Source organism: Camelus ferus, chromosome 25 (assembly GCF_009834535.1).
Source record: "Camelus ferus isolate YT-003-E chromosome 25, BCGSAC_Cfer_1.0, whole genome shotgun sequence".
Taxonomy (NCBI): Eukaryota; Metazoa; Chordata; class Mammalia; order Artiodactyla; family Camelidae; genus Camelus; species Camelus ferus.
In genome coordinates, this window is record NC_045720.1 from 649,766 (window position 1) to 663,760 (window position 13,995).

Consider the following 13,995-nt stretch of genomic DNA (forward strand, 5'->3'; position numbering starts at 1 on the left):
CTAGGATACCTGAGGCAGCAGGCCCCGCCCCCGACGCAGGCCCCGCCCCCACACTGCAAGAGCCTAGGAACACATTAAGTCACAGAAACTTTTATTGGAAACAAACCAGCTGCAGCAAAGTGACACTCAGTGCACGCTGCCCAATGGGCAAGGTGGGGGGTACAAGTGGGCAGATGACCCCTGGGGGCCGCCTGCTGGGTCTCCAGCCCTTTGGGCTGGATTGTGCAGGCCCAAGCCTGACCCAGCACAAAATACAAAAATAAACTCTGTGGTCCAGCTGTCCCTGCCTATGTAAGTCCCTCTGGGCAGGGCAGTGGCTCTTCCCACCAGGCCCTGTGCTGTCCAGTCCAGCCACAGCGTGGGCGGCAGGAGCCCATGGGAGTGAGAGGACATCCACAGGCTAGAGCCAAAGGGCTAGGCAGGCGTGGCCTTGGGTGGCGCTGGTGCTGTGGCAGCGGCAGGATCTGGCCAGCGGCTCTGGAGGCCCTGGGGCCCCTCAGATGGGCAGGTCCAGGCACGGTTTGAAGCTGGGTGAAGCCGGGGCCTCTGTTCCTCCTCTTCACATACAGACCACTGGGACCCTGGGCAAAGGGTGGCGTACAGTGGGCTCTGAGGAGCCAATACCCAGGACACCAGGCAAAGGGGCCCCAGCCTGCCCACCCCAGGCTCGAGGGAGGGAGACCACTGCAGCCATTGCACACCTGTCCTCTTCCACAGCGCTGGTCTCCTCAGGTCCGCCCTCGCTGCCTCCACCGCCGCTCTCCTCCTCCTCCTCCTCCCCTAGCTCCATGTCCAGCTCGTTGCCTGCCTCTGAGGAAGTGTAGGTGGACCCACTGGGGGAGGTGAGGGAACCCGTTTTAAGACCACCTATCCTGGCCTGCTGCTGACTCCAGGGAGAATGTCCCGGGAGGACAAAGTCAGGAATAGGGTGGACCAAGCTAGGGAAATGGTGCGTGCCCCAAATAGGAAGGTGGGGGAAGGGAGGTGGACAGGTGCCAGCCAACCTGATAGAGCGGCAGCTGAAGAAAACAATCCGTTTCAGCCGCTTGTTGTAGAAAAAGTAGTTGAAGGACCAGAGACTGCCGTCCTCCCCAAAAGGATCTGAATCCAAGTCTGGATTGTAGCTGGGGAGTGCAGGGCGAGATGTGGTGTGAGGTCCCAAGTGCCACACAGACCCAGGGCCCACCTGCAGGGATGCCAGCCCACCTGTAGATGTCGCACTCGGCCAGGCAGATCTCCTCATCGACTGCGTTCCACAGTTGTGGCTTCAGGGCCTTGAAGTCCTCTCGTACAGCCGAGAACAGACTGCAGTTGACTGCGTTCACCACCTAGGATGGTCATAGTCGGGGCTGACCCAAGACAGCAGGCATGAACAGGGCAGGGCCATGGTAAGTTGGGGAGGACACTGGCGATAGCCCGGGGCCTGCAGGTCCCTTCCCTGACCCAACCCTCACCCAGCTGAGGCTGGGCTCCCGGCTGAACTCGTGGCTTCGGGCTGTGCTGAAGTCATAGTCTGGCCGGAAGGACTCATTGAGTGTGGCGATCAGGTAGAAGAGGGTCTTGCGGCTGCACTTGTCGCTGAGGGGGCCCTCATCCTCACCGCCTTGACTCTTACTCAGTCTGCACAGAAAGAAGTGTCAGCCCAGCACTGCCCCACATGCCACAGTCCCCAGTGGGCAGGCCCTGCCCACGCTCACCTGCTGGGGCTGAGGCCTGAGGTCTGGGGTGGGGACAGTGCCTCCAGCACGTGTGGCTGGCCCTCCTGACAAAACTGCTTGAACATGTGCTTGTCATCTCCAGCCATCTTGCATGAGTAGCTCTCAATCCTAGAGATGCAGGCAGGGTCATGGAGTATGCCACCCCCAGGTTCAACTCAGAGCCAGGGCAAAGTGACTGCTGAGACACCAGCCCCTAGAGCCCCAGCCTCACCTGCCGATGATGTGGGCATCTCCGGTCTCCACCGTCAGCTGCGAGTTGATGGCCTCGAAGCTGGAGTTCTCCAACAGCTTCATGTCCTTGAGGAAGGGGTCTTGTGCTCCAAGAGGCTAGTATTGCCTGAGGATGGGAGATCAGTCCATGGGTATCTGGCCCTTGGGACTCCACCTTTGGCCCCACTCCCAGCAAGCGGGGCCCCTGTAAACAAGTTAGGTCCCTCCTGCAGCCTGCCCCCAGGCCTTCAGCACTGGCAGGAGAAGCGAGGAGATCCCCTTACCTGAGAGTGGCAAGGCTCCAGCTCAAGCCACATCCCCTGCACCTCACAGGAGATCTTGGGGCAGGCTGGGGGACCCACCAGGGTCCCCACTAACCCTGAGCTGCCGATTCGGTCTCTCCCTCAACACTCCCCGTCCCAACGAGAGTCCTACCCACCAAGGGGGCACTGTGAGCCCACGAAGGGACACGACTCTTTAAGTCCGCCTCGGGCCGGGCCTCTCAGCCAGGCTAAGAACCTGCACCCGGTGAGGAACCAGGACACCTGGGGCTCGGCCCTGCGATCACCTGGACGCGGCGCTCTTCCCTGTTCTACAGGAGGCTGTCTAGTAAGGAGAAGAGGAAACGCATGAGCTCTTCCCTTTTTCTCCTCAAGTACGACAAGGTGCAGAGGGAGGCCCCACAGCCCTCAGGAGAGCCTGTCAGCAAGGTACCTAGGCGTTCCTGCGTCCGACGGGTCCCAGCCTGGCGCCGCGAACTACAAATCCCAGGAGGCCCGCGCTTCGGGAGGCGCGCACGCGCGCCGGCGCGAAGCCTGCTGGGGGCTGTAGTTCCGGAGGCCCCGAGACGGCGCCGGGCACAGGGCGTACGCCTACCTGCTTGCGCGGCGCTCAGTCGGGCCTGGCTGGGTCCGGCGGGATCAGGTCGATTGGCGTCGGTGCGGGTGAGAAGGCGGTGCGGGCCCCGGGCAGCGCGGGCTCCTCAGGACCGGAGGGCGGCGCCGCGGCCTCCGCACGGGCCGCACTGTATCCGGGGGAAGAAGCTCCGAGGCGACGTCCCGTTACTCCCGGCCCTGCCGGCCCATCCGGGCTGCCACCGCGACATAGCCTCGCCCCTGCTCGGCGCCCTACTATCGCGACCGACCTGCCCGCCGACCGCCACAGAAGGCCTGAGCAAGAGAGCGAACGACCTCTGCCTCCTCCGGCCAGACAACAACAAGCGTCCGCAAGGCCCAGCCCCACACGTCTGAATGGCCCGCTCCAGCCTCCGGGGGCGAGAGCTCGCATAGCCATTGGGCGCATTGCCCGCCGCTCAGTCCTGTCTTACACTCCTACTGGCTGCGGTGCCTGTCCATCTTCTTCTCGGCCGTGCGAGCCCGCCTCCCTCCCTGGCGCTCATTGGTCACAGCCCATCGTTGGCTCCGCCCCCTGGGGGGGCCACCTGCGTTCCCTGGAGCGATCCGCGGGCTGGCGGGACAGGGCAGCCCAGCGGCTGGCGGGAGGCAGGCCTTGAACGGGTGGGGTTGGCGTCCAGCTCCGGCCGGACGCGGGGTCGGCAAGGACCACCGGGCCGCAGCACCCGCCCGAGCCTCTTGGGCTTTCCACTTGTAGCCGGTGTTTCGGTCCGTGAGACTTTGCTCGGCGTACAGGCCTCTAGGCGCAGCCTCGCCCACCTGTGTCCGGAGACCCTGGGGCCGTGTTCACCCTTGGCGAAGCGGGAGGGTCAGTCGGGTCCGAAGCTTTCGCGGCACCCGGAACCCCAGGCTCGCGGCCGCAGTTTCCGGCCGGCGAAGGCGCTCAGCGGCCCGAGGCCACGGAAGCGGGCTCGGGAGGCCGGGCCGGGGCCGGACGGAGATGGCACCGCCGGTGGTCGGCGCGGCGGCGGCTTCGGACCCGGGCTCGACTGCGGTGCTTCTGGCGGTGCACGCCGCGGTGCGGCCGCTGGGCGCGGGGCCGGAGGCCGAGGCGCAGCTGCGGAGGCTGCAGCTGAGTGCGGACCCTGAGCGACCAGGGCGCTTCCGGCTGGAGCTGCTGGGCGCGGGGCCCGGCTCGGTGAGTGGAGGCGGCGGGGTGTCGCGCGGCCTGGCCGCGGAGCCTGAGGCCAGCCCTTTGTTTGCCAGTCGCGTTCCCTTGAGCAATTAACTTTTCTTTGCTTCTGTTTCTTCGGCTGTAAAATGGGGACAATGCTGGTACCTCCCTTCGTAGGGCTACTGTGAGGGTTTCGTAAGATAATACAAGTTAAGCGCTTAGGTCAGTATAAGTGGTCTACACGTTACCTCGTTTTCCTTTGATCACCATGTCGTGTGTGCTGGGCAGAGACACTGAGCCTAGACTCTCCCCCTCCTCAGGTCAGTTTGGAGTGGCCCTTGGAGACAGTCTCCTACACTGTCAGAGGCCCCAGCCAGCATGAGCTGCAGCCTCCACCAGGAGGGCCTGGGACTCTCAGCCTGCACTTCGCCAACCCTCAGGAAGCTGAGCGGTGGGCAGCCCTGGTCCGAGGTGCCACCGTGGAAGGACAGAATGGTCAGTTCCCTGGAGCGAAGATTCATTTCGTTGGCCAGGGACTGCATTAGTTCTAGGAGAGAAGAGGAGAAGGCCCAATGGCTGGCCTGGATGGGGAAAGTAGTGGGGAAAGCTGGGCTCACCTTACCCACTGCTGGGGTTCTGGAAAGCCTTCCAGGAGGAAGAAAGGGGAGAAAAGGAACAGAGCTGAAGCCTGGAGTAGCAGACAAGTGTGGAGGGGCAGAGAAGCAGGCCTTCGGGACCTGGGTGAGAAGACAGACTAGATCAACAGCAAGGGACAGGTATTCAGTGGGAGAGTAATAGGCTCAGGTTTGAACTACTTAAGACTAGTAGAGGCCTGCATTTGTGTGGGTGGTGCAGATAGGGCTGGAGAGAAGGATGTTTCCAGAGATGCTTGAGAGATGGAACTGGCTGGGTTTCATGGGGGTTTAAATGGAGGGGTTAGTGGTTGAGACAGAAAGCTGGAGGGACCAGATACTGTAGAGACCCCAGATAGAGGGCTTGTTTGGGAGGGCATGGAAGTGATCAAGTTCTGAAACACGTGGGAGGGAAGGGAGGTAGGTGGATCTGGGCTGGAGCTGGGACTCAAGAGACAAAGGTTGGGGGTAGAAATATTCAACCAAGGTCACCCAAAAGAGGGAAGCGAGAATAGGGTCTGGGTCCAGCAGGCAGTGCCTCAGGGAAGAAGTCCACAGATGCATCAGAAGAAGAGCTGACAGAGGGGTGAGAAGAAAACCACACAGTGAGATGGAAGAGATCCAGACAGTAGCATCTGTAGAGAGAGAAAGGCTTTCTTCTTTCATTCATTCATTTGTTCGTTCACCAGATACATGTATTCAGCACCATACTAAGCCATCCTTTAAGACCTTAGAGATTTAGCATGAATAAAACTTCAAACCTCTGCTCTCTTGGAGCTTGTATTTCTAGAGGGGAGACACACATAAAATAAGTAACATAAAATTCTGCACATGGTGGAAGGGATGGGAATGCTGGAAGGGAGGGGTTTGCAACTTAAAATAGGGTGGTAGGAAAATCCTCTTTAAGGTGACACGAGTGAAATTTAAAGATTGTAGGGTAAACCATGTGGCCAGCGAGCAGCAGGTACATACAAAATGCCCAAGGCAAGAGTCTACATGTGGCCTTTGGGGCTCATCTCAGGCCAGTCCAGGCATGGTGCTGGGTGCTTGGGAGTTCTGCTTATCTCAGTCGGCAGACAGCTCAGACCTAAGACCACTAAGGAGCTGCATCAGCACCGTGTGGGCTGGGCCTCAGGCGGGAGGTAAGAAGGGGGAGACAGCAGCATGCCCAGGGCAGGCATTAACTGGAGAGGGTTTGTTTGGAGTGGGAGCAGCCCAAGGTGTTCTGTGCTGATGGTAGAGCCAGGAGAGAGGATAGAGGTCCCTGGGATACCAAAAGGTGGCCACCCTGACGGCAGGGCTCCTGTTGAGCAGGAAGGGGCAGGCTCCTTCTGAGGACTGCTTTGGTTCTGGCTGGCTGAGAGGGCCTGCAGAGGCCAAGAGAAGTGGTCTGGCCTCTGTGGAGGAGGAGCACAGGTGAGACTGGGCAGCAGAAGGGACCAGAGCCCAAAGCAAAGCCAAGCACAGCTCTTGAGTGGAGTCTGCAGGGACTTCTGGGGTTTGCAAGGGTTGAGGTTGGGGAGAAGGCCTGGCTTGAAGTGTGGCCAAGGCAGGGCCCTGGCATGAGCTGAGGTAAGGAGGGAGAGAGAGCTCCAGGCTAAATCTCAGGAGACCACTAGCCCACCACACATCTTCCCTCCTAGGCAATGACAGCCTGCCCCCAGCCCTAGGCCCAGAAACAAGCCCTGTTTCCCTGCCCAGTCCCCTTGAAGTGCTCACACCCAAGGCCCCCCAACCCAAGGTGGATCTTCCCTGGAGCTCTGGAGACTTGATGGAGAAAGGTAAAGGCGGGTGCCTGGAGGGGGTCGGGGGAAGCAACCCATGTGAGGCTGTGATGGCTCTCTCTCCCCCTGCAGAAGAGCTGGCAGAGCGCCTGACCCGGGCCATAGAGGGTGGGGATGAGAAGGGGGCAGCCCATGCAGCAGCTCTCCTGGCCCAGCACCACGTGGCCCTGAGTATCCAGCTCCGAGAGGCCTGCTTCCCTCCTGGCCCCATCAGGTAAGGCCTGGGACTTCCTTCTCACCCTGACCTCCCAACCCGCTCAGGTCCCACATCCTGACCCCTGACCTACACTCTGGCCCAGACTACAGGTCACGGTTGAAGACGCTGCATCCTCTGCCCATGTCTCGCTGCAGGTCCACCCCCACTGCACCATCGGGGCCCTCCAGGAGCAGGTGAGCACAGGGTCTGGGGGCCCCTGCTGGGGGTGGGGGCCCCAGGTGACACTGATGTTCTGGCCCAGGTGTTCTCGGAGTTTGGCTTCCCACCATCTGTGCAGCGCTGGGTCATTGGGAGGCGCTTGTGCGTCCCCGAGTACAGCCTCGCTTCCTATGGGGTCCGGCGGGACGGGGACCCTGCTTTCCTCTACCTGCTCTCAGCCCCCCGAGAAGCCCCAGGTCAGTCCTTGATTGGGGTGGGATGAGGAAGGTGGGGTGCAGCTTGACACGGTCCTGAGCCTCACCCCTCTACCGCAGGACGCAATCTTCAGCGCCCTCAGAAGATGGAGGGGGAACTAGGCCGTCTGTTTCCTCAGTCACTTGGGCTTCCCCGAGCCCCTCAACCAGCCAGCTCCAGTCTCCCCAACCCGATTCAGGTGGGCAAGGGACTGGGCAGGGTGGGCCCAGGCGGCTCTGGGCATTGGAAGGAAGGGGTCAGCAGCACTGTCCTCACCTCTCTAGCCCAGCTGGTCCTGCCCTTCCTGCACTTTCATCAACGCCCCAAGCCGGCATGGCTGTGAGATGTGTAGCACCCAGAGGCCTCGTGCTTGGGAGCCCTTTCCCACAGCCTCCACCCAGCAGCTACCAAAGGTACCAGAGGCAGGGAGGGAACAGGGGTGGGCAGTGGCAGAACAAGCAGAATGACCCATCTCTTCCCCCCCCCCCAAGGTGACAAGGAGAGAGGATGGCCCCTCCCTTCCAGGCCCGAGCTCCCTGGACCCCGTCCTGAACCTTTCAGGGAACCTCTGCTGACTGCTCACAAGGGACAAAGCCAGGGCTGGGGGGAGGGGCCATGAGCTGGAGTCATTAAAGACATTTCTGAGCCAGCTGGGTGCCCCTTCACGTGCCTTTGTGCAGACTGGGCTGCTGGGAGGGTGGAGGGCAGGGCACAGTCCCTCAGTGGAACTTGGCAGAGGTTGGGGGAGCTGCCCAGGTGGCCACTGGAGCACACTTGGACCACAAATCCCAGGGGTCCTCGGAGCATGGCAGTGAAATCTCCCAGGCCCCGAGGGCTTGCAGGGCACTGCCAGGCTGCTAACCACTGGGCTTGGGCCCTCTGCACCTCATCCAGTCCTTGGGAGACCATGCCTCCTATTCCAAGCAGAGCCTTTCCAGTACACACCCTCCACCTTTTCCCTGCTCAGCCCTTGCCTTCCCCACGGGCCCCTCCTCCTCTAGGCCACTCTGTCCAGGCTGTCCCTTATAGTCGCCTCTTGGGGACAAAAGCTCAGAAGCTAAGAGCCCTGAGCCAGGGTCCTCCTGCCACTGATGGGTCCACGGCTGAGCGAACCTGGCCACTGTCTGGCTGTATGGCCTGGACCTACCTCTAGTTGTCAAGCCAAGAGACCAGGAGCACATTCTAAGAGGCCTCTGGCCGCCTATCTCTGCCTCCCCTCCTCTCCTCGCCACCACCCAGCCCTGCCAGCCCCCTTGCCCCAGAAACTGCTCCTGCAGCTGGTACTTTAGACCAGGCCCCCCCTGCTGAAATGCAACTGAGGGGTCCTTGCTGCCCTCAGGATGAAGGCTAAGTGGTCTGATACACTGACATTGGCTGGTTTCTCCAGCAGGTTCCTGGGCCCTTGGACTATGTCCAGTCAAGCCAGGCCCTTTTCACCTGAGACCAGGTACTCTCCGCTCCAACGAATGCTGCTGCTTCTCTAACAGCTAGTTCTCTGCCTCCTGTCCCACATCCAGTACTGACTGGACTCCCAGCCATGGTCCGTGCAGTGTGCAGGGTAATGCTGGCCACACAGCACAGCACACTACTGGGAGCTCTGAGGGCAAGGGTCCCCTGCACACCTGTACTCCCATCATACAGTAGCTGAAATGTGTATGTTGAGAAACTTAATTTATTTCCATGATGGGTGCTGAACAACCTGGAGCTAGAACCCTGTCTCCTGCCCCTTCTCCTCTTGTCCCAGAAGAAGAGGGGCTTGGCCAAGAGGGCCAGCTGAGGCCTGAATAGGCCCAGGGTGGCTCCTTGGCTTGAGGACCCGTTCAGGCAGGACAGCAAGCAGAGACACCGGGCAGTCACTTGGGCGGCCGATATGCCAGCTTCCGGCTCTTCAGGACTGACCACTTATGCCGCTTCATGGCGTAGACCAAGGGCAAAAGCAAGCCCATCATCATCAACATCTGGGGATGAGGCAGGCTCAGAGGAGGGACGCAGAGACGACCCTGCCCAGCTCCCAGCCCCTCTGCCCAGCCCGCTGTGCCCCCTGGCCCAGCCCTTTCACCTTGAGTCCCATGCGTTTGCGATGGTCATGCTCTGGCTCAGATGCCCAGCGGAGGAAGGTGCACACGTCCTTGGCTACCTGGGACATGGTAGCTGGGGTGCCTGGGCCAAGAAGTGGTAAGGGCTGCCTGTGAGGGTCCCTGCCCAACCTAGGGTAGCCCTCAGAGCATCCTCCTCATGGGGCAGAGACAGGTTCCTGCCTAAAGCTTTAAAAGGGATGGGACCCCAGCCCTACCCAGCACACGTGGCCTGAAGGCTGCACATAAGCCTCCTCAGACACAGAGTGCCCTGGCCAGGGAAGGTGCAGGACCTGCTGGGGCCACAAGCACAGGAGAAGCAGCTCTGGCAGTGGGGAAAGTAGTACCCTGCTTGCCCACCCCAGGGTAGGAGCCTCTCACCATCGTCGAACTCCAGGACTTCGGTGTAGATGGGTGGGGCCATGGCAATGGCCTGGCCAGGAAAATAGGGGTTGAAGTGGAGGCCTTCTCGCAGAGACACTCCAGTGGGTGGCTCGCAGTAACCCGTGAGCAGGGAGAAGATGTAGTCCTCACCACCGTGCCTGGGACAAAATCGGTGCCTCCTCAGCACCCCTGCAAGCAGCAGACCTTCCCCTCCTCCCCACACCACCCTGCAGGCAGCCCAAGTACCTAGCTCGCACGATGTAGCTGAGGTCAGGGGGCAGTGCTCCATTATTCGCTGCTCTTGCAGCCTCGGGATTGGGGTATGGTTTAGGGAAGTAGTCAGACAGCTTCCCTGGCCGCATGAACATCTCCCCATCCTCATTGGGGCCATCCTGAACCTCCACCTGCCACCGAGAGCCCCATCACAACCCTGCTGTGGGCCACAGCAGGGGCCCCAATCATTGGGTGCTCTGCATCCCCAGGTCCCCACCTCCTCAGCCAGGGCCTTGGCTTCATCCTCTGTGTAGCACACGCCCACCAGGTGGCGGTAAGCCACGTAGTCCATGCTGTGGCAGGAGGAGCACACCTGCTTGTACACCTGGAAACCCCTCCGGATGCTGAAGAGAGGAAAGGGATTAGCGGTGCCAAGGAATCCACCCAACCCAGCCCACCCAGAAACTCCCCAGGCAGTCACACACCTGGTGTGGTCCAGGGACGAGAGGAGGCCACGGTGGGACCACGGATAGCTGGGGGCGTGCAGCTCCAGATCACTGGCACTCACGGCAGAATGCAGAGCCACAGCCAGCCCTGCACCCCCTGCCGCCAGCATGCCCAGCGCTGACAGAATCACTTTCCGGCCCCGCGACAGGCCTGACTTCGACGACAGGAACACTGCCTGCAAAAGCCCCTATCAGCGCCTGCCAGAGCACCACCCAGCCCTACCTGGGGATCTGGCTCTCAGCGCCTACTTCTCCCAACTCATCCACCCAGGACTGGCCACCTCCTGCGGGGTGTCAATAGCACATCCTGTGCCACTGCCCTACCCGCTCCTCCCCGCTGCCGACCCCTCGGCCGTGATTCAGCCCTGAGGAGGGGATATGAGGCGTGTTCTCGGATCCTGATCGCGCCGAAGTGAGCAAGGGTGCTGGGGCAGGCCAAGGTCACAAGCAGCTGGCCGAGGTCAGGCTGAGGTCACTTCAGGACGCAGGCCCAGTCTGCAAGGCTGGAACGGAGCGGGCCTGGGCGCGCCCCCGGGGAAAGCCCCCCAGTCCCGAGCCGGCGGCGAGCCCGCCCCGCTGCCCCCACGCTCGGCACGAGGCGCCCGTGCTGCCTGGAGGGGTCGGGGCCCAGGCCCAGCCGTGCTCCCGGGCGCCCAGGGTCGGCAGGCAGAGGTGTCTGGCCGGGGCGGGGAGCCGGGGGCGGAGGCCGCTCCCCGGCTGCCTGGCCCGCGCCCGGAGCTTCCCCGCTGTGACCTTCAAGGGGCTGCCAGGCCGCGCGGCGGCCGGGGTCAGGGCCAGCGCTCACCTGAGGTGTCCGCAGTGGGAGCTGCCCGGGCCGCGCGCTGCATAGCAGACCCCGCGTCCGCGCGCCCGGCAGCCCCGCGCCCCGCGGGCCCAGCACCGCCCCACGAAGCGAAGTCGCCGCCGCCGCCGCCGCCATCTTGGCCCTCTTCAGCGCAGCCCCCACTCCCGTCGGCCTCTGCGGCGCCAAGGGAGCTGAAACGTCGCGAGAGCCGGCAGCGTGGGACGGGGCGGGGTCGGTCCCTGTCAGGCCGTGCGCTGCCTCACCTCGGTTCCCCGGTCGTCATGGAAACGGCGCCCGTTGCCGCGACAATGCCTGGCTACCCTGGTTTCCCAGGGCCGCCTCTGGTCTCCGCCGCCCCGCGGTGCTGCGCCCTCGCCGCGGACGCCCCCAACGGAATCCACCGCATCTTGGAAGCCATCGCACGCTTTCGTGCAGTAGTATTTCGAGACCTGGCGCGGCGGCGGGACACCTGCACTGCAACAATTTTCGTTGTCTAACTAACCCGGTTTTCTGATGACCCCGGCAGGCCCCACTTGCAGAGCTGACTCAGCTTACCCACGGCTATTAGCCTATTCCCTGGGAATGTTTGTTGAAGGCAATTACAGGCAAGTGTAATTTCAAAGCTGCCGGAGGCAATGGATAACCGCTGGGGTAAATAATAGACTAATCAAAAAGCTTAAAAGGAAGAAATGGGAACCACAGTGTGCACAGGGGCGTTGAAAAGCCGGACCAGGTGTTTCTGAAATATATATGGTCACAAACTGAGCAGGACTGTGCACATGCTCATGAAAGACCTGAAAAGCCCTAAGTGCTCGCTTCCGGAGGGAAATGAAGCCTAAAGCAGAGTTGTAAACCGTCTGGCTGAATTCTGAAAGCATGCCCCACATGCACACAGAGCTACTTGGGAAAGACTGGGAGATGTCTTGCTTCCAAGCACTTAGGGAAATTTCTGTCCAATCATTAACTGACCACTAAACTAACCAGGTAGAGACTTCAGTGGCTACCCATGACAGATAAAAGACTTGACAGAATTAGTTCAGAAAAGGCACTACATAAATGTCACTACCACAGCAACAACAGCAACAAAAGATGGAGTCTGATTTCCAGAATTGCCACATTATATCGTTTAAAATGTCTAGTTCTCAGAAAAAAATTCTGAGACATGCAAAGAAACAAGAAATTCTGGCCTATAAATAGGGAAATAAAAACCAATCAACAGGAAATATCCCTGGGGAAGCTTAGCAATTTAAATGTATTCAAAGAACTAAAGGAAAGTATGAGAATAGTATCTCATCAAATAGAGAATGTCAATTACAATAAATTATAAAAAGGAACCAAACAGAAATTATAGAGTTGAAATGTGCATAACGGAAATGAAAATTTTTACTGGAGGGGCTCTATTGCAGATTTGAGTAGGTAGAAGAAAGAATTAGCAAACTTGAAGTTAGATCAATTAAGATTGTCTGGTCTGCAGAACAGAAAGAAAAAAATTGGAGAAAAATTAACAGAGTCTCGGAGACTTGTGGGACACCATTAAGCATACCAGGCTATATTAATTCTCAGGAGCAGAGGAGAAAGAAAAAGGAGCAGAAAGAATTTTTGAAGAAATTGTGACTGAAAACTTTCCAAAGTTGATGAAAAACATGGATCTACACATCCAGGAAGTTAAAGAACTCCAAGCAGAATAAAGTAAAAGAGATCCACACCTGGACACATCATAAATTGTTGAAAACCAAAGAAAAAGAATCTTGAAAGCAGCAAGAGAGAATGTTGACTCTTCATATATAAGTGGTCCTCAATAAAATTAGCAGAAGATTTCATATCAGAAACCATTGAAGCCAGAAGGCAGTGGTATGACATATTTCAAATGCTAAAAGAATAAACTTGCCAACCAAGAATTCTGTATCTGGAAAATCATATCTCACAAACAAGGGAGCAATTAAGATACTTCCAGATAAACTGAGAGAGTTTGTCATAAAACACCCTGTCCTCCAAGAAATACTAAATGGAGCCCTCAAGCTGAAATGAAAGGATACTAGACAGTAACTCAAATTCACGTGAAGAAATAAAAGCACCAGGATAGGTAAACACATAGACAAATATAAATGCATTATTTATTTATTTATTTATTTATTTATTTATTTATTTATTTATTTATCTTTGATAGAGATACTGGGGATTGAGCCCAGGACCTTGTGCATGCTAAACATGCACTCTACCACTTGAGCTATAACCTTCCCCCATAAATACATTTTTTTTGGTAACTTTTTTTTTTTCTCTCTGATCTAAAAACCCCTGTATAAAGCAATAATTATAAATCTATGTAGATAGACACAGAATATATGAGATGGAATTTTTGGCAATAACAGCATAAAGAAGAGGGAAACAAACAAAAAGAGGGAAACAGCTATGAAGGAGCAACATCTTTTTTTATATTAATTTTTTTATTTTTTAACATTTTTTATTGAGTTATAGTCATTTTACAATGTTGTGTCAAATTCCAGTGTAGAGCACAACTTTTCAGTTATACATGAACATACATATATTCATCATCACATTTTTTTTCCACTGTGAGCTACCACAAGGTGTTGTATATATTTCCCTGTGCTATACAATATAAGCTTGTTTATCTATTCTACATTTTGAAATCCCAATCTGTCCCTTCCCACCCCCCAAGCAACATCTTTTAATACAATTAAAATTAATGTAACACTAATCTGAAGCAGACTGTTACAAATTAAGATGTCAGTTGTAATCCCAGGGGCAATCACTAAGAAAATAACTCATAAAGTGTAGTCAAAGAAATGACAAAGGAATTTAAATGGTACACTGGAAAATAACTACCTAATACAAAAGAAAGACAACAATGAAGAAATTGGGGGGGAAAAGACATAAGACATAGAGCAAATATCAAGATAGCAGATATAAATTGTACTATATTATTAATTATATTAAATGTAAATGGATTAAGATCTCCAGTTAAAGGGCAGGGACTGGCATAATGGATTTTTTTTAAAGTCATGATTCAAC

General features: G+C 57.3%; 3 protein-coding genes across 7 annotated transcripts; 1 reads left to right on the forward strand and 2 right to left on the reverse strand.

The window, feature by feature from the left end:
- Positions 1-74: 74 nt before the first annotated feature.
- Positions 75-3,142, reverse strand: MAF1 (MAF1 homolog, negative regulator of RNA polymerase III). Of its 2 annotated transcripts, XM_032467847.1 has the most exons (8): positions 2,805-3,142; positions 1,930-2,055; positions 1,698-1,826; positions 1,455-1,620; positions 1,207-1,328; positions 1,005-1,124; positions 702-833; positions 75-581 (listed from the first exon to the last, which is right to left on the reverse strand). In XM_032467847.1, exons 2-8 carry the CDS (start codon positions 2,010-2,012, stop codon positions 560-562), a joined length of 774 nt encoding a protein of 257 aa, XP_032323738.1. In that variant the 5' UTR covers positions 2,013-2,055; positions 2,805-3,142; the 3' UTR covers positions 75-559. The 2 variants fall into 2 exon arrangements, with proteins under 2 accessions (XP_032323738.1, XP_032323739.1); XM_032467848.1 differs by lacking the exon at positions 1,005-1,124 and having other exon boundaries at positions 2,805-2,949.
- Positions 3,143-3,484: 342 nt separating this feature from the next.
- Positions 3,485-8,636, forward strand: SHARPIN (SHANK associated RH domain interactor). Of its 4 annotated transcripts, none has more exons than XM_014564664.2 (9): positions 3,485-3,980; positions 4,277-4,451; positions 6,232-6,369; positions 6,445-6,586; positions 6,672-6,762; positions 6,831-6,984; positions 7,063-7,181; positions 7,267-7,395; positions 7,474-7,633. In XM_014564664.2, exons 1-9 carry the CDS (start codon positions 3,783-3,785, stop codon positions 7,555-7,557), a joined length of 1,230 nt encoding a protein of 409 aa, XP_014420150.2. In that variant the 5' UTR covers positions 3,485-3,782; the 3' UTR covers positions 7,558-7,633. The 4 variants fall into 4 exon arrangements, with proteins under 4 accessions (XP_014420150.2, XP_032323733.1, XP_032323734.1 ...); XM_032467842.1 differs by lacking the exon at positions 7,474-7,633 and adding an exon at positions 8,370-8,636 and having other exon boundaries at positions 3,750-3,980; XM_032467843.1 differs by lacking the exon at positions 7,474-7,633 and adding an exon at positions 8,373-8,636 and having other exon boundaries at positions 3,750-3,980.
- A 2-nt stretch (positions 8,637-8,638) lies between these two features.
- On the reverse strand, positions 8,639-11,136 carry LOC102523866 (cytochrome c1, heme protein, mitochondrial). Its single transcript, XM_032467846.1, has 7 exons — positions 10,966-11,136; positions 10,140-10,336; positions 9,932-10,058; positions 9,688-9,845; positions 9,439-9,599; positions 9,042-9,142; positions 8,639-8,940 (listed from the first exon to the last, which is right to left on the reverse strand). Exons 1-7 carry the CDS (start codon positions 11,098-11,100, stop codon positions 8,836-8,838), a joined length of 984 nt encoding a protein of 327 aa, XP_032323737.1. The 5' UTR covers positions 11,101-11,136; the 3' UTR covers positions 8,639-8,835.
- Positions 11,137-13,995: the final 2,859 nt, after the last annotated feature.